The sequence below is a fragment of the Protopterus annectens genome, chromosome 2.part2, assembly GCF_019279795.1.
Source record: "Protopterus annectens isolate FY-2018-M chromosome 2.part2, PAN1.0, whole genome shotgun sequence".
NCBI classification, from domain to species: Eukaryota; Metazoa; Chordata; order Ceratodontiformes; family Protopteridae; genus Protopterus; species Protopterus annectens.
The window spans coordinates 779576603-779600041 of record NC_056730.1 but is presented as its reverse complement, the minus strand read 5'-3'; the positions used below and the strand labels follow the sequence as shown (position 1 = coordinate 779600041).

Below are 23439 nucleotides of genomic sequence, written 5' to 3'. Positions count from 1 at the left end.
TTGGTCTCTCCTCCCTTACTCTACATTATATCTCCTCTCTAGATTTGTTTTCTTAAGTGCATATCAAAATGGCCCCAATTTACAGGTTATAGTTCTAGCGGAAATGTATCTCATATTTGTCACTACTATTCTTTTTTCAGTTACAGATATATTTGCTAACCTTTTGTTGTTATTGTGTGGCATTTACATGGCATTCTATTAATTTTACTTGTGTGTGTGTGTGTGTGTGTGTGTGTGGGGGGTAGAATTACATACATTTTCAGCTATTTGTTTTTTTTTCTGAAAATAAGTTTGGTGGTAAAATATCCAAAGTGAATTTACCAAAGTGTTTGATTGGTAGCATAACATTTTGTGATGCAAAATGCACTTAAGACTTTGTTCTCTGAGCCTAGGGCTTAGTCAGCTGCAACAGTGACTGCCTTTGAAGTCTTTTCTGCAGAGCAGCCTTGGATATGTGTGCAAAATCCGTGTGATATTCACTAAATACTTTTCCAAGACTTAGCATGGAGGTGATATCTAGGTCTGAGCCTTCTTTTGGAGCCATAGTAATTGAGTGACAACCAAGAAAGATTAACTTGGGACTCTGTCCTGTTAATGATACAGGTCTCCTCATTCTGGATACAAAAATTATGGACTTAACCATAATGATAGAGCTGGATGAGCAAGGCGATCCTTGTTAATATCCATGCATCCGCTGTCGTCCTGCTTATTGACTTGGTCTAGAAACTCATGTTTACTTTTGTGTTCTCTATGCAGGATTCCACAGATCTGTGTTATTTGGTAACGGTGATCTCATCTAATGCTTCCTAGCTCCTATTTCCCACAGAGCTCTATCTTTTATCTCCTTTTTGGATGGTTTCACACATTAAGTCATCTGCAGAGGCTTTTAATTTCAGTTTGCCATTGTTTGCAAAATGACAGCTTCAGGACTTGTGTGACACGGCTAGGGACTTGCTTCACGAATTTTCAAAAGTATTTATTTTTATTTATTTTATTTTTATTTTACATTTGTTGATCGGGCTAGTCCAGCTGGATAATTTCCATTTTCAGTGGAGGCCCGGGGAGAAAAGCTCCACAGATAAAAACAAGGTTATCAAAATTAAACATTTAAGCAACAATGCATACATATTAGTCTAGTAAAAAAAACACATAGTGCTATCTATGTATTCAGAAAGGCATTAATTCTTTACACTACCATTTTGTGAGGATGGGGTATTACATATTTTAAAATGTATATACATAAATGTAAAAGACATTGTTTGTACCCTTTTTTTTTTTTATAGAGAACAGTACAGTAATGAAGTCATTTGTGATAACAGAGAAAGATTGGAATTTTGAAATAGGGAGATATGATGGTAGAAAGAAAAAAGTAGATTAGTCTGTATTGGTACAAGAGCAGAGCCAGAAGTTGTTCAGATGTGAAAGAAGTTGTTTTTTGAAAAGATGAAAGGAGCCTAGAGAGGTAATGTGTGAGGGGAGGTTATTCCATATTTTCCCTACGGAGTTGGAGAATAGGCAGTTACCTGCTGAATTTGTTATTCTAGTTGTGTTGACTTGTAGCTTTTCGGCAGATCGCAGCTGTTTCAAGTTATTGTAGGGGGTCAAGAGGTTACTGAGAGCAGGTGTTTTTGTTGGTTGATAAAGAATGTCATGTGTAATTAAAAGTTGTTGATAGATAAGCTTGTTAGGTAGTTCTAACCAGTGTAAGTGTTTTAAGTTTTGACAGTGGTGAGTTCTGTACTGGGATGCTGTGGCAAAACGAGCTATATTGTGGTAGGATGTAGTCAGTTTTTTCAGGTTGCTTTTAGAGAGATTGGTGTAAATAGAGGAAGCATACAGTAGGGTAGAGATAAGATGTGATTGTGCTAAGGTGGTCCGTGCTTCTGGTGTAAGGAAGGGTTTGATTCTGTACAGTGAACCAATCTTTTTATTAACTGCTTTTATAGTGTTATTGATGTGACAATCATAGTTAAGATTATTATCAATAGTAACACCAAGCAGTTTGGTAGTGGAGTCTGGGGAGATGAGGGAATTATCACTTGCAGTAATAGTAAAGTTTAGTTGAGAAGATTTGTGGGTAGGTGAGAAGATTTGTGGGTAGGTGAGAATAGTAATAGTTTTGTTTTCTTGGAGTTGAGGAGAAGACATCTTTTTGAGAACCACTGTTCGACAGTAGAAAAGGTAGATTGTGTGAGTGACTGGAGTTCAGATTGGGTGGAAGCTGTGCAAATAATGGTAGAATCATCTGCATATTGTATACAGGTAGTGTTTTGGATAGATGATTGAAGATCATTAATAAAGATGGAGAATAAGAGTGGACCTAATATTGATCCTTGAGGTACTCCTAAAGAGATAGGTAGTAGAGCAGATAGAGAATTTTTCCAGAGTACTGCTTGTTGTCAGTTTTCAAGATAGGATGAGAACCAGGTTAAGGAAGAGAAATCCAAGGTAAGGGATTTTAATATGTGTAGAAGAAGTGTATGGTTGACCATGTCGAAGGCCTTTGACAGGTCTAGGAAAAGAGAAGAGGTTAGTTTGTTGTTGTTACGGTTACAGTTGATGGTGTTGGTAAAAGAAAGTAGTGCAGTGGTAGTACTATGTGAGGGTCTAAATCCATGTTGAGTGTTTGCTAGTAGGTTGTTATGAAGGAGATGGTTAAGTAATTGTTTGTGTATACATTTTTCCATGATTTTAGCTAGTGGAGATAATAGTGCTATAGGGCGAAAGTTAGAAAGGTCAGTGGATTTGCCTCCTTTGTGTAAGGGTATGATGTGTGATATATTCCAGATTGCTGGAAAAGTACTTTCTTTTATGGATCTGTTTATTAGGATAGAAACAGGGTAGGCAATAGCTTTAGCTGCTACTTGAAGGAATTCAGCAGGAAGCTTATCTGCTGAGGGGGTAGTGGGTTTAAGTTTTTGTAAAAGAGATTGTATGTAGGAGGTGGGTATGGGTTGAAATTGAAGGGGAAGAAGGGAGTTGTTGATGTTACTTAAGAGCAGTTGGGAAGCATCAGGAGATAAGTGGTTAGCTAGACTTTGTATGGAAGTAGTAAAGAAGGTATTGAAGTTATTGGCTATTAAAGAGGGATTATCAGGGTCTAAATTCTGTGGGTTGGGTGTAACTACTTTGCCTGGGGTAAGTAGATTATTGATAGTAGACCAGAACTTTTTTGGTTCTTTTTTGGTGGATTGCTGAAGTTCAAAGTAGTAATTCTTTTTATCTGAAATAATAGCTTTTTTGGTATTGTTTCTCAGCTCTCTAAAGGTTTGATAATCTGTTGGGTTTCTAGAGGAACGCCATTTTTTCCAAGATTTATTTCTGAGTATAATTTTTTGTTTAGTATTTGAGGTTAGCCAAGGTGCTGTTTTGGTCTTTATTCTAATGGTACGACTTGGGGCATGGTGATTTAAGATTGTAAGGAATGCTGAGTTGAAATGTTCAATGGCATCGTTGAGAGAGAGGTGTTTTAGAGGGGTCCAGTTGTATTGTGAAAGTTCTGTTTGAAACCGTTCACGATTAAATTGTTTCTTTGAATACAGTGTTCTATGTGAGGTAGGTAAGTTTTGTTGAGTTTTAGCTCTAATGACATAGGTGAGGGAGTGATCGCTAAGGTCATCAGGAAGAATGCCAGCTTGGTAGGTTTTTAAGGGGGAGTTTGTAAGAACCCAGTCTAAGGTGGTTTCTTTTTTGCTCGTTTTATTTATTCTAGTGGGACTATCAATTAGTTGTTTGAAACCATAAAGGTTTATATGGGAAGTAGGGTTAGCATTATTACAAGATTTCCAATCAATGTTAAAGTCCCCAAGGAATAGTGTTTCTTGAGGGAGGTTATTGGAGAGTTGTTCAAGAAGTTGTTCTAAAGTGGGGATGTTATTTCCAGGGGGGAGGTATGCACAAATGATGTTTATTGCTTTAGTAGTGTTAATTTGAATTCTGGAGCAGATTATTTCAGCATTATTGTTTTGGGTAAGGGCAAGGTCAAGAAGAGTAAGCTTCAGGTTAGTTTTATATAGGATAGCTACTCCACCTCCCTTCTTGGAGGTACGATCAAGTCTAACAATGTTATATCCAGGTGGGGTAATTTCAATGTCTTTAATAGAAGATTTTAGCCAAGTTTCTGATAAGCATAGTATGTCAAAGTTGTGTACTTGTAGTAGGGCATGGAGTTGACTAATTTTATTAGAGATACTACGTATATTGAGATGGGCCAAGGATAATAAGTTCGAGGGTGTAGTGGATGGAGGAAAGAGGGGTTTTATATGGTTTCTGTGTGTTTTAGTAGTTGTAGGTTGAGGGCCTGGGTTGGGGTGTATGTCACCATCTTGAAGTAGATGGAGTAGTGTAAGATAGTTTTCGAGTTTATGTTTTAGAAGAGTGTCAAATAATTTCTTTGTTTTAGTTTTTAGTAGTTTGCAGTGTAATAGCCTGTGGTATTTGGCAAGTAGGTATATGGATTGTGAGGAGGTATGTAAGTAGGATGAAGGTGGGAATGTTGCAGGTGTACTAGTATGTTTTGAGGGAAGTGAGAGAGAAACAGTTATGGAGTGTTCATAGGAGGTTAAGAAGTAGGTAGTGATGAGAAGGAATAATAGTAAGAAGGAGATAGGTAATTTAAGTTGTGACTGGAGGATAGTTGTAGTCATGATAAAATAGTTGTAAGTTAAGTGGGGTTTCCTGATGAGTTGTGGGTGGATATAATGTGGGAGTATAGGGCAAGTGGTAGGGGCTGTAATAGTTTAGGTGTCTTAGTGAGAGAGGGGTGGGGCTGGTTATAGTAGGTAAGTAGGTGTGGCTAAGTGAAGGGTGTTACACAATGTGTGAGGCTGTGTGTAGGATAGGGTAGAAGTAGTGAGAGGTGTGTCTAGAGGCAAGTTAAATGTAGGACCCCTGGGGTGGGTGGGATTTGGGGGTAGGGAGGGGAGCGGAGCGGGGCATACAGAGTAGACCAGAGGAGAAGGGAAAAAGTATCAGAGAAGGTAGGGGGAATCAAGGCAAGAGAAAGTAGCCTAGGAGGAGAGGATAAGACAGAGTATTAAAAGGAGGAAAAGGATTAGGGTAGGAAAGTGAGAAGAAAAGTGTAAGGTAGAAATCAGTACTAATATCCCAAATAGAGATGAGGAAAGGGTGACCTCTAGTGGGCAACAGTGGTAGTGCAATAAGCAAACAAGGGAGCTACCAGGCGTAGAGCTGTACTAAAATGGGGGAGAGAGGATAACCTATGTAGCCATCCAAGGAGATTGTGAGGTGAAATGAAGGAATGAGGGAAGGGTAGCTGCTGGCTGCTTAGCTAGTGGCAATCTGAAAGCTTAGCAGGAACATTTGGTTAAAATTTAATATAGCATGACTAGGTAGACATACTCTCTTGTTATCTGGAGGTAGAGGGTGGCAGGAGAAGACAATGTCCTGATCGAGTCCAAGGGTAGTCTGCGGAGAACACCTTAGTAGTGAAAATAGAGGGATACAACCCAGGCAAAAACACAGGGTCGTTGAGGGGATAGCTGGTATAGGAGGGAAAGAGGACAAAAAGATAGTGTTAGAATACAATATTGACATACAGGGATGCAATTCAGAGTCAAAATGTAGAAAAATGCAGGTTATGCAACTGGTAAGCAGAGCAACTTAACATATAGGAGGTTTAACACATAAGGATATGCATACAGATGGTGAACAGTACACTTCAACTACATGAGTGTATAGCTAATAATATTGAGACTAATGTTGGAGCAACCCCCACACAAATCAGCATAAAACAATGGAACGCATTCGCGTTTACATGAACAACTCAGCAGAAGCACTTTCCAGTCCCTTTAGGAAGTATACATAGTAAAAATAGTAAAATAGTAAAAATAGCAAGTCATAGCACTAAACGCATTCACGTTTACAGGAACAGCATGTATGTGAGCAGTAAATATAAAGACTAGCATATTAGTATGAAGTGCATCATAACCAGTCTCATTAATTATGTTATCAAAAATCATATTAGGCTAGACCTCCAAGAGTTCAGCTTCTTCAAAGAAGCATTCTGTCTATTAAATCATGCTAGCTCATCGGGAGGGTAAAATAGGCTGCTGGCAGGGGTCATACTGTCCAGACTAGCATATCTTGACCTATCCAAAGCTTTGACACCATACCCTATGTGGGCGATATGAGCTAAATGCTTTAAATGTAGATCCTTTTATATTAAGATGGTTAGGATACTGGTGAAAAGGCAGAACCCCCACAGTTCATGTGGCAGTTGCTTCTTCCAAAAGTTTGAAGATAACCAGCGGACTACCCTAGGGCTCATACCCCTCCTTTCGGGCATTTACTTCTGATCTCCAAACTGAGAACCAGAACCTCTGATTTAGTTTGCAGATGACTGCATACTGGCTGTTATTGTAAAGACCTCATTTGACACTTGTACCTTTCAGAAACAAATGCTATATTTAATAACAATTTTACTGAAAATGAGCTCAAATTAAATGTGAAAATGTGTAGTAAGATACATGGAATGCATTGAGGAGACACATTCATTGTGCAACACCAACCCACCTCTTGAATAAACTGCTCCTGCAGGATAAGCAGTGTGATGCAGCATCCTTCTTCAGCTGGATCTTGGATGACTGGATTGGTGTCTTCAACTTAGCCTAAGGATTAACTGTCCTAACCCTCCCTGAGAAATGGGGTGCAGCCTAAGGGTGGGTATTAGCAAGATACTGGTGGCTGCAAGACTAACTTGCCTTAAAACTGTATCGTATTTATTTATTTTTATTTATTTGTCCTTTGTTGACCAGGTTAGTTCCACTAGGCTAGTGGGTTCTTTTCAGGGGACAATCAAGGTGGTATTTATACTACTAGGAGACATTTAGCAAGGGCATTTTGCAAGTTTTGAACATTGCTGGAATAGCAGGTTTTGCATATGCATGCATTTTCTGAAGGGTATGAAATGTAAAATATCTGTCATTATTTAGTGACTTCAGTTTTCAATTATTAGCTAGAAAACTGTAGGTTTTATGACGAACTGACCAAAAAATGAGGTAAAAATCTGGGCATCCTGCAAATTTCCAGACAGTTGAGATCTATGCTGTGCCACTGATCCAGTGGGCTGGTATGAGAAAATTCATGGTTTGCATGAAAATTGCTCAATGAATTAAGTGGCATGATTTATGCTTCTGTAAAATGCATGCTTGTTTGCATATTTCTCCCAATCTGTTAGCCTGCTATTCCTAGTTAGCGGTTTATCTCAGGTTTTTCTCTTAAATAGTTTTAGTAGATCTTTTCAGGATGTGGGCTTAATTGATATCGTTCCTGTCATCAGAACTGAAATGCATTTAATACCACAAAAAATGTGCCTGTGTCTGTAGAAGATATATGAGCAAGCTACTATGCATCCCGTTTTAAGGTGAATGTATGTGATTTAGCCTTTGTTTAATAAATGTATGTATTATTCCCCAAGACATGGGCATTTTTTTACTTTATTTCTTTCCATTTCTGGTCAACTCCCTTCAGTCTAGAATTGGTCTGGATATTGAACCACTTGGAAGAAAGAGGAAAGCTAGTTACTACAATTGTATTATTAGCTGTCTGCTGGAGACCTGATTTTTGATGCAGTGGAAATGAATAAGCCTTTAAAGCATAGTGTGTTTGTTTTATTGGTGAACTGAAGTGTCCTTTAATTTATTCTCATGAAGTAAACTTTGTCAATAACTGCATTTAATTCTAGGGAGTACATCTAATCTGTGCAGAGCTCGGAAGCAAGCATGAGTGCCTGATGGTGGGATATGGGGTCTGCTGTGCCCCTAATGCTCTATGTACCCACTAATGTCTAGCCATTTGGGCCATAGCTGGCCTTAGGCATAGGCCAACTAGGCGGCCGCCTAGGGCGCCGCTCTGGTAGGGGTGCTTTTCCAGTATTTATTTGGTGTAGGTAGACCAGGATGGGGGCACCAGGTAGTGTGGTGGTGGGCACCATCGAGCCCTATTGCCTAGGGAGCCAGTTGACTTAAGGCCGCTCCTGATTTGGGCACATGAGCAGATTCTGGCCTTGACAATTGTGGATTTTGGAACATGAGAAAAGATAAAATTCTGGAAGCATTGTTTTCCCAGGAAGGAGATGAAAGGCAAATGAGTGTGCAAATTAATGTTGAAGTTTTATAAGAGACTGTGACTGCAGGACATAGAAAAAGGAAGGGAGAAGACCAGGTTTATGCGTATACTGTACCGAGACCTGGAAGACTGGGTGGGCAGTAGAGGGGGTTAGAGTTAGCATTATGAGACATCCTTTCATACCATAGAGTCACAGAATCAATGTTTCAGATAGATATGTATGCCACTGCAGTTAGCATGTTTGTGAATTTAATGGACATGACAGATAAGAGTCTTGTGTTTGGGACTGGCATGAATTGGAGGAAGGAAGGGTACTTTATTTTTAAATGAGTGAATTCTGGTTATTATAAGAGGCAGCATGAGGAGAATGAAACTTTAAAAATGACATGTTAGATCATGGTGGCATTTCTGAGCTACTGATCACTTCGAAATGAGTGGGAGAATGAGATGAAATAGGTAGCACTGGAAACCGTTGTGACAGTGGTATTCAAGTAATATTTTTTGCATAATACAGGAGTATATCCTACCATGTACAGTATTTGTCAAGTACAGATGTCATCTTTACCACTCCACAATGAGACTTTTTTCCTCAACTCATTTCACATCCACTGTTGAAGAGGATTGCTAGTTATGGTGCTTATGAACTGAATTAGTATTGCAGATGGTGACATGAATGCCTCCGTAGGAACTGGTTGTTTCAGCATTACAGCAAAAACCAATAGATCCTGGAATAACCATGCTTAAAGGTTTAAAAGCTGAATTTAATGAATTAATGATTGTCCCTCCTTTGTTACTGACTGCTTGTTTTGTTTAATGAGGAAGTACTTGAATATTGCTTTTGATCACTGCGGGTGCAGTAGGAACTCACCATCTGTGTAATATGGGAATTGTGCTTTAATGCCGTTAACTTAATCTTTTCTTACTGTCATCCTTGCATTTCTAGGTGTTCTCCGTAATGAAAGGATAACAGTGACTATGGTTAACTTAGTGTATGTCTTTGAACAGAAGTTTGTTGTGCTGTTCTGCCATGTATGTAGACTTTAATGCTATATCCCTTTGTGCCATCTGAAACAAAATTGTTGTATGCTCTTTTGTCTGAGTTTATGAAGATTAAAACAAAATAACAATGTCTTTTTTTTGTTTCCTTCCTTAGGGGATGGGTGTGAGTCTAATCCTTGTGAGAATGGTGCTACCTGCCTGGCTGGGCTGTCAGACGAGCCTTTTTCATGTGAGTGTCCCACTGGCTTCACAGGTGTCAACTGTTCTAGTGTTGTGGAGGTTGGTAAGTGCAAGCATGGATGATAGCAACAATGCTTTACTAGATGTCTGTTTTATGAGCTCTCCTTGATCTCTAGCAAACTGTTAAAATTACATGGTGAAGCTGTGATAGGAAGCCATTTCTTCAGTTGTATCATTGTTTGTGTGCACTTGTTTTCATGTCCTTGTGTTGGTGTTAATGTGTTGTAATGTGTGTCTGCTTTGCGAAAAATAACTAGTGTGATAGTTTCATAGTTTCATAGTATAGTACTAGGCTATCTTCCCTGGGGCATTTGTAAGCCTAGCCATAGTGATGTGGCTTTTGCCACCCCAGGAAATGGTACAAAAAATGTACAGAATAAATTTAGAATACTGTGCCTCTGTCTAGTAGTGACACAATGAAGGTCCCCTTATATAATAGAATTAGTTTACTGTGCCCCTGTCGAGCAGTGACACAGATGTGACCCCTGGGGTAAACTTACGATCTCCCATCCACTAATCAAGATTTCTCTTGAAGAGAGTCAGTGAGGGGCTCTGCCTAATATGAACTGGGATCTTGTTCCAAAGCATGGGAAGCCTCTGGGTTATGAATCTATCCCTCCAGCATGTCTTATTCATACTTGTGCCAAGGTTTAAGTCTTTAACTCTCGTGGTCCTGATGAATTTGGATTTTTTAAGGTGGAGCATGTCCATCAGATCCTGATTTGACATGGCCTTGTACGTCAGGCAGAGATCACCTCTGAGCAGGCGGTATGCTACTGAATAGAGCGCATTCATTAAAGTGTGTTCGGTGGTTATGGATTCAGACGTTTGATCTTCATAGGCTCATAGGTAGATACTAGGTTAATCTGCCCTGGAGCAGTTATAAGCCTAGCCAAAGTGTATTTGGCTTTCGCCTCCCTATTAGATTAGCCGACTGTGCCTCTCTATAGTAGGTCACAGAAGGTAGCCCTTTAAGATTAGTTCACTGTGCCTCTGTCAAGCAGGGACAGAGAAGAGATCCCGGGGTGAATTTGCGATTTCCCATCCACATGTCCAGATTTCGCTTGGAGGGTCAGTGAGGGGCTATGTCTAACATGAATTAGGTTCATAGGTAGATACTAGGCTATCTGCCCTAGGGCATTTATAAGCCTAGCCAGAGTGTATTTGGCTTCCGCCTCCCTATTAGATTAGCCTACTGTGCCTCTGTAAAGTAGGTCACAGAAGGTACCCTTTTAAGATTAGTTTACTGTGCCTCTGTCTAGCAGGGACATAGGAGAAATCCCAGGGGTGAATTTGCGATTTCCCATCCACGCATCCAAATTTCGCTTGAAGAGGGTGAGCGAGGGGCTATGTCTAACATGAATTGGGATTCTATTCCAGCATGAGGGGAGCCTCTGGGAAATTAATCTGTCCCTCCAGCATGCCCTATTTATTTTTGTGCTGAGGTTTAGGTCCCTGGAGCGTGTAGCTCTAAGGGACTTGGATTTTTTGAGGTGGAGCATGTCCATTAATTCTGGGTTTGACATGGCTTTGTACGTCAGGCATAGATCTCCTCTGAGTAGGCGGTAAGCAACTGAGTAGAGCTGGAGTTTCTTTAGTCGAGCTGCATAGGACATCTGTTTGTAGCCCATGATCCTCTTGGTGAGATACTTTTGGGGTCTCTCCAGTTGCTGGAGGTGTCGGGTAAGGTACATCCCAAAAGGGGCATTGTATTCAATTATGGGCCTGATGAGTGACGAGTAGAGGGGCACAATGACCTCTCTTGATCTAGATGCAAACCCTTTTGTGATAAGATAGGCTATATAGAAGGTCTTTCTAACCACTTTGGCAATGTGATTATCAAAGGAGAGATTACTATCTACGTTGGTCCCCAAATCTCGAATTACTTCTTCCGTACTTAATGGATTACCACCTATGTGGTAATTTGTCGGCACCTTGATTTTCCCAAAGGGGATGACTATGCACTTTTTAGCATTTACGGAACAGATTGTTGCGAGGAAAATCAACTTTTTAGCATTTAGCTTGAGGCCGTGGTTCTGGTACCAAGCATCCGTCTCTGTGAGACCCTTTTGGAGGACGCTTGTGTCAGCTGGAGATTCGATTATGGCCCCCAGTTTGCAGTCATCTGCAAACTTTGTCAGCCATAACCCCCCCGTGTTAGCCTGAACCTCAGAGAAGTATATACCGAACAAGAGAGGTCCCAGAACTGAGCCCTGTGGGATGCCACTTGTAACTGGTTTGGATTCGGACATGGCACCTATGATTCTGACCATGTGGGTTCTATCTCTGAGCCAGTTTGCAACCCATCTTGTGATATAGGGGTTGATATTTAAGCTGGTAAGCTTATTTATGATGCCCGAGTGGGGTATTGTGTCGAAGGCTTTTGCGAGGTCCAGGTAGGCTGTGTGGACTACCTTGCCCTCATCTATGGCTTATGAGGCAAGATTTGCCCTTAACAAAGCCAAATTGGGTAGGGTCCAGTGTCTGGCGGCTCCCAATGTCTTTGTTTATGAGTTCCATGATAATACGCTCCATAGCTTTACAGACCATACTAGTCAGGCTTATGGGGCGATAGTTTCCAGGGTCCGTTGTGGCACCACCTTTGTGGAGTGGGACCACTGTAGCTGTACGCAATTCTTTGGGTACATATCCTGTAGTAAGGCTAAGTTTGAATAGTGACTTAATGTGAGGGATCAGTTCTTCTTGGAGCTCGTGTAAGACACAGCCTGGGACACCGTCCGGTCCCATAGATACTGTCTTTTTTGCTTTGGAGAGGGCAGCTTTCACCTGTGCATCTGTGATGTCAGGGAGGTTACATTCAGTTGGGATAGGCATTTGCTCCTTTCGGGGGAAGGGGGGGGAGAAGTTTGCACTGAATCTGTCTGCCAGGAAGTTGGCTATGTCTGCAGGTTCGGTATATTTTGTACCGTTATGCAACAATTCAGAGCATATCTTGGAGTTTCCGCCCATGTTTCTGACATAACTAAAGAAGCCCTTAGTGTCTAGGGCAATTTTTCTTTCGAAACTGGCCTTCGATGATTTTATGAGGGATCGAAGTTTCTTGCTAATACTGATCAGAGATGCCTTCCCTTTTTGGGATTTTGCTCTGTCATGTAGTGGCTTCCTCCTTCTGTTGTATAGCTTATTTATGACTGGGGTCCACCAGACAGGTCTCCTGTTTTTGGAGGAGTGAGTCTTGGTTTTATTTGGGATAGCACGATCCATGCATTCCTGCAGGTGCTCATAGAATGCATTTGTAAAGGAATCTGTGGATTGGGCTGTATTATCCTCTGTCCCAGGGGCTTTGAAGAATTCCACCTCAGTCTTGAGAAGTGCAAAGTTGGCTTTGGAGAAATTCTTTACAGTGATTTCCTTGGCTGGGGGTGGGGACGGGATATGGATGTCCAGGGAAATTTGTTTATGGTCTGATCTTACCAATGAGGGGTTTACCTCTGGTGTGGAACATAGAGTCCCCATGTTGGTGATGACCAGGTCCAATATGTTGTTCCTTCTTGTGGGAGTGGTGACCAGTTGTTCCATTGTGTTAGAGTTTATAAATTCAAGGAACCGTTGGGCGAGGGTGTTTGGGCTTGAGTAGTTTTCCCAGTCAATGTTTGGGTAGTTGAAGTCACCCAATAACATAGTGTTTGGAGAGACCTTCATATTCTCCAGTGTTCTCAGGAATGCCAAGTGGGGTTCCTGTAATAGGGAGGGTGTTCTGTAGCAGGCTACAAACTGAAAGGCAGTTTTGCCCGCTGTTAGTTGCACATGGATGGTTTCCGATGCTTCGTGCAGTGCGACTAACCTGGAGGTGTAGGTATCTTTGATGAATATAGATACTCCCCCTCCTTTTGTGCTTCGGTCCGAGTTTGGGGCTGAAACGCATGGTATGAGTTATAACCTGGTAGTGCTGGGGTGCTCTCAGGAGCCTTGAACCAGGTTTCTGTTACTGCACAGACATCTATTTTCTCCATACTGAGGAGAGTCTCGAGTGCGTGCATCTTGAGGTTTAGACTTCTGGCATTGAGTAGCATTACCTTTAGTTTTTTTATCTTTGGGTTGTCTGTGGAGGTGGGTTTGTCCTTTGAGCCTTGCCATAAAAAGGCACTATGGGGGTGGCAAGAGCCTTGGCCAGTATACGAAAGCCTAAGGGTGACAGGTGCAAGCCATCCCTAGCAAAGCAACATGGCTTGTCGAGCATGTCATCCCAGGTTGACAGACACTGGATCCCTTTTGAATGACACCAATACTTTAGCCAATTGTTGAAACTGATCATTTTGTCTTTATACTGTGGCATCATTCTTGGTGAGGGCAAGATGCTACTCAAGGTCAGGGACATACCAGCCTGGGATACATGGTCAGAGAGCTCCTCTGTCTTTTTTCATGTAGTCCAGGGAGGTACGTCTCAGGTCATTCACACCAGGATGGACAATGACGGAGTCATACTTGTACTTGCTTTGGAGTGACCCGAGTGCTTGCGTTATGTGGCAGATCCTGGCACCCAACAGGCAGCTTACAGTGACCTTCTTCTTGTTCATTCTGGTGAGTGGGACGTCAGTGTGCCGGACAATAGAGTCCCCTATAACAAGTGTACTTGGTGTGTTGCTTGGCCTTATGGTCTGTGACTGTGAGGCACACTGATTTTGTGAGATATGTGATTTGTGGGTATTGTTGAGGGGTGGCTTTTGCTTGGATATCTGCTTAGGAGGTCTTTGCTGATTAGGCAGATTTTTATTTAGAGCCTCCGAGTATGTGTTTGTGTTGGGTATGCAGATGCAATAGGTCTGTGTGAGACTGGATTTGTGGTGTGGGTGGTTACCTTTTCCTCCTGTCTGACTGTGCCAGTCTTGGGTTGAGAGAGCTCTGCTTCCAGTTTGACTGTGTAACTGCATCTCTCACATGTATTAGAGTTGGTGGAAGGAGGAGAGGGTTGTCTGTGTACTCTGCTACACTTTGCTGTGAAGGAAAGGTTAGTTTGCTGTTATTTTTTGTATTTCTGTATTGCCTTTCTATATTTTGAATACTGTAGTTTGTTTTCTTTACCTTGTGTTTTGCTTGCATTCTGTTTTAACAGCATATTAAAACTTCAGAAGAGACCACAGCTTTCTCTGTTCTGAGTCAGGCAGAATTTTTTCCCTTTTCCCTCCCTCACACCCATTTAAGTTGTCTTGTTAAATACCACTGTCTTTCTAGTTGCCCGCCTCTTATGTTAATCTGACCATATATCTCATTTCTCTCTACTTTCACTGGCTTATGTGAGTAATCACAAAACCATCACTTTTGAAATCCCACCCCTTCAATTATTTAAATTTATTGGCCATCCTACAGTATTTCATAGTACCAAAATACAAAAGTAACCACCCCTTTCAGTCCATCTTGCTGTTTTAAAAATAGTAACTCTCCACTAAACCTTAACTTTTTAAACAGGTAAAACTCAAGTTACCTACTTTCATATCTAACTTCTCTAGTGCACACTGCAGAGTGCATTCTTTTCAATCTTACCTTTAAGCATCCCTGTTACTAACACTTTCTCTAATATCTAAAAAGATCATCTCTACTTGACTCCAAGTAGACTTTTCTCTATCTGTTAAACCTAGCACTTGCTCCTACAGTACTTATTACCTTGATACAGCACTCTTATACATAGCACCCCAAAAAGGCAAACCCCCATTTCTCGGTCACCCACGTCCCCCAGAATCTCTTTTAAAGTTTTTTTGTCTAGTCCTTCTAGCATGTCGAGGGATCAGTTGCTAGTGTCCTCTCCTGCTCAGCTGGTGAACCTGGGAATATTGAGGCAATGTTACAATTGCCTCATGTACACAGACAACCCTCTCCTCCTCCCACAAAACACAAATACATGTGAGAGATGCAACTATATGGCCAAACTGGAGGCTGAGCTCTCTCAACATAGGACTGGCAAGACCAGTCAGGAGGAGAAGGTTACCACACACACTATAGACCCAGTCTCACATAGTACCATCACAACCTCAAATCATACACATAAACACACAAAGACATACTGGGCTCTGATCAAAAATCTACCAAAACAGCAGAGGCCACCAAAGCAGACACCCAAACAACCACCACCTCAGAACACAACACCTGCAACACATAGACCTCACAGTCAGAGTGTCAAACAGTCACAGCCCTTAAGGCCAAACACAATGCCAGACACACTAGTCATTGGTGACTCCATAGTCAGACACACTGACGTCCCGCTCACCATACTGAGTAAGGAGAAGGTCACAGTAAGCTGCCTGTCGGGCGCTAGAATCCGCCACATAACGCAAGCACTCAGGTCTCTCAACAGCAGGTACAAATCGACTCAGTCATTGTCCACGCTGGTGTAAACGACCTGAGACGTACCTCCTTGGACTACATGAAAAGAGACATTGAGGAGCTCTCTGATTATGTAGCCCAGGCAGGTATGACCCTGACCTTGAGCAGTATCCTACCTTCACCAAGAATGATGCCACAATACAGAGATAAGATGATCAGCTTTAACAATTGGCTTAAACTCTGGTGTCATTCAAAGGGGATCCAATGTCTGTCTGCCTGGGATGACATGCTGGACAAGCCACGCTGCCGCATGAGGGCTTGCACCTGTCACCCTGGGATTCCGGATATTGGCAAAGGCTCTTGCCAACCCCCCCATAGTGCCTTTTTAGGCAAGGCTCAAATTCTAAACCTACCACCCTAGAACACAAAAAGGAAAAAACTAAGGGTAATGCTGCTCAATGCCAGAAGTCTAAATCTCAAAATGCACGCACTCGAGGCCCTTCTCAGTATGGAGAACATCGATGTCTGTGCAGTGACAGAAACCTGGTTCAAGGCTCCTGAGAGCACCCCAGCACTATCAGGTTTTACCTCTTATCATGCGTTCCGGCCCCAAAATCCGGACAATACCAAGAAAGGAGGGGTATCCATATTCATCAAGGACACCCACACCTCAAGACTGGTGGCAACGCACGATGCATCGGAGACCATCCAGGTGCAATTAACCATAGGCAAGACTGCTCTGCAAATTGTAGCATGTTACAGGCCACCCTCACAAACTCAGGAACCTCACATGGCCTTCCTGAAAACACTAGAGGGGATAAATGTATCACCAAACACCATCATACTAGGTGACTTCAATTACCCTAATATAGACTGGGAACACTACTCAAGCCCAAACACCCTAGCCCAAAAGTTCCTGGAATTCATAAACTCAAATGCCATGGAACAACTAGTCACCATCCCCATAAGAGGAGAAAACATACTTGATCTCATCATCACGAACATGGGAGCACAATGTTCAACACCAGAAGTATACCCCTCACTGGTGAGATCAGATCACAAACTAATCTCGCTGGAGGTCCTCATCCCACCCCACCTGAAATAAAAAGACCACAGTAAAGAACTTCTCGAAGCCGACTTCACACTTCTAAAGACTAGTGTGGTCTCCTTTAAGGCCCCGAGCGGGAAAACAGTACACAAGCCGCTGAATCACTTACAAATGCCTTCTACCAGCACCTGCAGGACTGCATGGATAAGGCAATCCCAAGCAAAACAAAGACTCTTTGTACCAAAGGCAAGCGTCCAGTCTGGTGGACCCCAGCCATAAACAAACTCTACAACAAAAGGAGGAAGCTACTACAAGATAGAGCAAAATCCTTAAAAGGTAAGACACCCTTGATCACTATAAGTAAAAACTAAGAGCTCTCATAAAATCATCCAAAGCAAATTTTGAGAGAAAAATAGCTAAAGACTCAAAAGACAATCATAAGGCCTTCTTTAACTATGTTAGAAACCTGGGAGGAAACTCCCAGATATGCTCAGAACTAGTTCAAAATGATGTGAAGATTACTGATCCTACAGACATTGCCAACATACTGGCTGACAGGTTCAGTGCAAACTTCTCTCCCAAAAGGAGAGATATCTATACCAAGCGATTGCAGCCCCCAAACATCTCCAACGCCCAAGTGAGAACTGCTCTCTCCAAAGCAAAAACACAGCATCCATGGGACCTGATGGTGTCCCCGGCTGTGTGCTCCACGAACTCAACGAGGAATTAAACCCACAGCTAGGACAGCTGTTTAATCATAGTCTTACCTCTGGATACGTACCCAGGAGTGGCGCACTGCAACTGTGGTCCCACTTCACAAAGGCGGTGCCTCCACCGACCCTGGAAATTACCGGCCCATTAGCTTGACAAGCCTTATCTGCAAAGCCATGGAGAGGATCATAATGGACCTCATAAATAAAGACATAGGGAATTTGCAGACTTTGGATCCATCCCAGTTTGGCTTTGTCAAAGGCAGATCATGCCTTCTAAACTTGGTTGACTTTTTTGAAACAGTCACCAAAGCCATTGATGAGGGAAAGGCAGTCCATACAGCCTACCTCGATCTGGCGAAGGCCTTCGATACAATACCCCACTCGGGTATCATTGAAAAACTCATCAGCTTAAATGTTAACCCATACATCACAAGATGGGTTGCAAACTGGCTGAGTTACAGAACCCACAGGGTCAGAGTTGCTGGCGCCATGTCAGACTCAAAGCCTGTCAAAAGTGGTGTACCACAGGGCTCAGCCCTGGGCCCACTCTTGTTTGGCATCTACTTTTCCGAAGTACAAGCAAACACAGGAGGGTTATGGCTGACAAAGTTTGCAGATGACTGAAAACTGGGCGCCATAGTAGAAAACACATCTGACACAGATATCCTTCAGAAGGGTCTCACAGAAACGGATAACTGGTGCCAGAGCCATGGCCTAAAGTTAAATGCCAAAAAATGCATAGTCATACCCTTCGGGAAAAACAAGGTTACCCCTAGCTACCAAATAGGTGGCAATCCACTGAGCACAGAAGAAGTTATCAGGGACCTGGGGACCCAGGTTGATAGTAGTCTGTCATTCGACACCCATGTAGCTAAAGTAGTTAGGAAGACCTTCTACATTGCCCACCTTATCATGAAGGGATTCTCATCTAGATCAAGGGAGGTCATAGTCTCCCTATACTCATCACTCATCAGACCAATGATTGAGTACAATGCCCCATTCGGAATGTATCTGACCCGACACTTGCAGCAGCTGGAGAGGCCACAAAAGTTCCTCAGCAAAAGGATAAAGGGTCTCAAACATCTGTCCTATGCTGCCCGACTGAAAGAACTCCAGCTCTATTCAGTCGCTTACCGCTTGCTCAGAGGTGACCTTTGCCTAACATACAAGGCCATGTCAAACCCAGATTTGATGAATATGCTTCACCTCAAAAAATCTAGATCCGTCAGAGCCACAAGGGTGGGAGACTTAAACCTCAACACGGCTATTAATAGGACGTGCTGGAGGGATAGATTCATCACCCAAAGACTCCCTATGCTGTGGAATAAAATCCCGGTATATGTGAGGCAGAGCACCTCGCTGGCCTTGTTCAAGAGAAATCTTGACCAATGGATGGGAGATCGCAGATATACCCCAGGGATTACCTCAGTGTCACTGCTCGACAGAGGCACAGCAAAATAATGGGTATAGTTCCCCATACTAAAGGGGTGGCGTAAGCCACAAAACTATGGGCTAGGCTTGTAAATGCCCTCGGGCAGATAGCCTAGTATGAACCTATGAACCTGTAAGGCAATTGTAACATTGCCTCAAAATTCCCAGATTAAACAGCTGGACTGGAGAGTAACCTTGAAACTGACCCTTGGACATACCAGATTAGTATAGGGAACTGTTTTTTTTTTTTACTGATCAGATTAGGGAAGGGAACTGATTTTTCACTTGATCAGGAAGGACCAATCGGGTGTCTAATACTTATTGAGAAGTCAAGGAGGGTGTAGTGCTTTAGTTAGTTGGTGTTTCCTTATAAGAACTGAGCAAGTGCAGGGCTTTAGAAAGAGAATAGAGTGATTACTTTGAGAGTTTGAACAGTTATAAGGGAAAAAGTGAAGAGCAGACTTTGTTTAAACTATTCCAGGCTCCACAAAAGTCTGCTCTTCACTTTGTTTTTGTTTGCATTTAATTTAAAATTGTTTTTTTCTCTAAAAACTGCATTTTATCTGATTTTGGCCTAGCACTCAAGTGTGGGGTCATTTATTGCACTGTTGTGATTATTTTGCTGCTTGTGTATCTCTGCTACCTTTAAACTACAACAAAAAGAAAAAAAAAAAATCTTGCTTTTTTCACACTTTCTGAAAGTTAAGAAAGTTCAGTTACAGATTTGCTGTTCTGAACTGTTTGGAAGTTTCTAGAAGGCCAGTGCTTGCTTGGGCTAAAGGGAAGTCCCTGTGTTCACCAGTGGGAGTGGTAAACACTGAACAGCCTTCCTGTCCCTGGAGGAGTGGTTACTCCCTAGAAGCTGTAGTTTTATTGGCCATTTTGGGTCAATTCTAAACTCCTTGATCTCTCTCTCTTAAAACCCTACAACTCTCTTTTTGCGCGGTTTTGCCCGACGCTGCTCAGTCCTTGTGGGATGCCACTTGTAACTGGTTTGGATTCGGATGTGGCACCTGCAATTCTGACCATGTGGGTTCTATCCCTGAGCCAGTTTGCAACCCGTCTTGTGACATAGGGTTTGATATTTAAGCTGGTAAGCTTATTAATGATGCCTGAGTGAGGTATTGTGTCGAAGGCTTTTGCGAGGTCCAGGTAGGCTGTGTGGACTACCTTGCCCTCATCTGTGGCTTTGATAACTGTTTCAAAGAAATCAACTAGGTTTAAGAGGCAAGATCTGCCCTTAACAAAGTCGAATTGGGTATTGTCCATTGTCTGGAGGTTCCCAATGTCTTTGTTTATGAGTTCCATGATAATACGCTCCATAGCTTTACAGATCAGACTAGTCAGGCTTATGGGGCGATAGTTCCTGGGGTCCGTTGTGGCACCACCTTTGTGGAGTAGGACCACTGTAGCTGTATGCCATTCTTTGGGTACATATCCTGTAGTAAGGCTAAGTTTGAACAGTGACTTAATGTGAGGGTTCAGTTCTTCTTGGAGCTCGTTTAAGACGCAGCCTGGGACACCGTCCGGTCCCATAGATGCTGTGTTTTTTGCTTTGGAGAGTGCAGCTTTCACCTGTGCATTTGTGATGTCAGGGAGGTTACATTCAGTTGGGATAGGCATTTTCTCCTTTGGGGGGGGAAGGGGGGGGGTTTGTGCTGAATCTGTCTGCCACGATGTTGGCTATGTCTGTAGGTTCGGTATATTTTGTACCATTATGCATCAGTTCAGAGCATATCTGGGAGTTTCCACTAATATTCCTGACATAACTAAAGAAGGCCTTGTGATTATCTTTAGTGTCTAGGGCAATTTTTCTTTTGAAACTGGCCTTTGATGATTTTATAAGGGATCGTAGTTTCTTGCTAATACTGATCAGAGATGCCTTCTCTTTTTGGGATTTTGCTCTATCATGTAGTAGCTTCCTCCTTCTGTTGTATAGCTTATTTATGGCTGGGGTCCACCAGACAGGTATTCTGTTTTTGAAGGAGTGAGTCTTGGTTTTATTTGGGATAGCGTGATCCATGCATTCCTGCAGGTGCTCATAGAATGCAATTGTAAAGGATTCTGCAGATTGGGCAGTATTATCCTCTGGCCCGGGGGGCTTTGAAGGATTCCACCTCAGTCTTGAGAAGTGTGAAGTTAGCTTTTGAGAAATTTTTTACAGTGGTTTCCTTGGCTGGGGGTGGGGATGGGATATGGATGTCTAGGGAAATTTGTTTATGGTATGATCTTACCAATGAGGGGTTTACCTCTGGTGTGGAACATAGAGTCCCCATGTTGATGATGACCAGGTCTAATATGTTGTCCCCTCTTGTGGGAGTGGTGACCAGTTGTTCCATAGTGTTAGAGTTTACAAATTCAAGGAACCATTGGGCGAGGGTGCTTGGGCTTGAGTAGTTTTCCCAGTCAATGTTTGGGTAGTTGAAGTCACCCAATATCGTGGTGTTTGTAGAGACCTTCTTATTCTCCAGTGTTCTCAGGAATGCCAAGTGGGGTTCCTGTAAAAGGGAGGATAATCTGTTGCAGGCTATAAACTGAAAAGCAGTTTTGCCCTCTGTTAGCTGCACATGGGTGGTCTCCGATGCTTCGTGCAGTGCCACTAACCTGGAGGTGTAGGTATCTTTGATGAATATAGATACTCTCCCTCCTTTTGTGCTTCGGTCCGAGTTTTGGGGCCGAAAAGCATGGTATGAGTTATAACCTGGTATTGTTGGGGTGCTGTCAGGAGCCTTGGACCTGGTTTCTGTTACTGCACATACATCGATTTTCTCCATAGTGAGGAGAGTCTCGAGTGCGTGCATCTTGAGATTTAGACTTCTGGCATTGAGTAGCATTACCTTTAGTTTATTTTATCCTTGGGTTGTCTATGGAGGTGGGTTTGTCCTTTGAGCCTTGCCTAAAAAAGGCACTATGGGGGTGGCAAGAGCCTTGGCCAGTCGATCAAACGTCCTGGATCCATATATATATATATATATATATATATATATATATATATATATATATATATTTTTTTTTTTATATATAGATATATAAAAATATGCATGTGTGTGTGTGTGTGTGTGTGTATGTGTGTGTATATATATATATATATATATATATATATATAAATATACATATATATATATATATATATATATATATATATATATATATATATATATATACACACACACATATATATAGATGACCTTAACCAGTATGCTTTCACAGTCAGAAATTTCCTGCTGAGTAATTTATTTGTCTTTCTTGAAGGACATGGTACTAATGATATCTTGCATGAATAATCTTCATAAAACTGTTTCAAGCTTTCTTAAAACTCTGTATTCTGTTTATCTTTTTAGTGGGGAAGTCCTGTTGGATGCTAAATCAAGATGTTTTTTTTTGGGGTTTAGTCTCATGATTTGAAACATACCGTACCATTGCAGAAAGAAAGTGCTTCAGGGTTCTTCTTAATACCCGTCTGACCTGCATGTGTTGTAATGGTTGCCTGCTTGTGTGTCTTGCAGCTTGTGCACTTTATAAGCTCCCTATTGCTATTACCCTGTAGCAGTTATATGTTAATGCTTTGTTTATTTGTTAATATGCAGTGTGCTTTTTAGGTTATACCACAGGCTGTTACTGCAAGTTAAACTCTGTAGGCCATTCTGCATCTTGAAGGGCAAATGAAACTTTCTCCAGTAAGCGGTATGTTATGAAGAGCATGCTCTCTTGATTCCATTTTACTGCCCAGTGAACTGACAACCTTACAACGTCATGAGAATTTGCTCTATTTAGGGCAGTTTTTTGTTTTTTTTAATAGTTCTTAGTAATTTCCCAGTGAGCGAATTTGGACGGGAGTCATATTAGAAACTGAGAAACTATGCTGAAATGTGCTGTTCATACTACTTCAGTGTCTTTGTCACAGTTATTGGCTTTGGCAATCTGGGTCTGTAGTACCTGAAACATACTCTGCCATCTCAGGCCATTTGCTTGTACTGCTGTGTTCAAGATAATGGCATAATTCTAGATACTTCTAGTAAATTAAAAATTAAAAAAAAAGTATTGTTGTGCATTACTTCACTCATATTAATTATTTTATTTAATGAGATCATATTCTGTTTTTTGTTTCCCTTGGAAGTTACTCCTTGTTAAGGGAAAGAGGAGAGCAGAAGAGATAGACAGTGAGAGGAGAGATATGGTGGTGGATTCCTTTGGGTTGTAGTTAATATGTTAGTATTTTGCTTTGTATTTGTTCTGCTGTTATGTTAGTTTTGTTGTTGTCTTGTGTTCATCAGAGTTCTGAAGCTCTTTTTACTTTGAAATGTCAATCTACTTTCTTTTGGGGCCAGTTGGACTGGCAGTGAACTGATTCTCATGATGTCCATTCGTAGGAAGTCATTTAGTAAGAATAAGTATGATTATTACAAGACAAATGAACACAAAATGGCAACAAGGGAAGCATTTTTTGTAGGGCAGTAATATTTGTTATGTTTGCTGTTACATAGATACATTATGCCCATGTTCTTGCATATGATGTTTTATAGTCTTTTCTTATTTGGTGTGCTGTGTTTTACGGGCAGCTGAAGCTCTCACACTTTGACTTGGATAATGACAAAAAGGAATTTTGAGGCTCCTGCTTCTGCCAAAATGAAAGTATATTGC

At 41.8% G+C, this 23439-nt stretch overlaps 1 protein-coding gene across 1 annotated transcript in view; it reads left to right on the top strand.

The window, feature by feature from the left end:
• Nucleotides 1-23439, top strand: part of EDIL3 (EGF like repeats and discoidin domains 3) — a 3472995-nt gene that overhangs the window by 518611 nt on the left and 2930945 nt on the right. The window contains exon 2 of the mRNA XM_044064145.1: nt 9242-9370. Coding sequence (XP_043920080.1) covers nt 9242-9370 — 129 coding nt within the window. The remainder of the gene's footprint in view (nt 1-9241; nt 9371-23439) is intronic.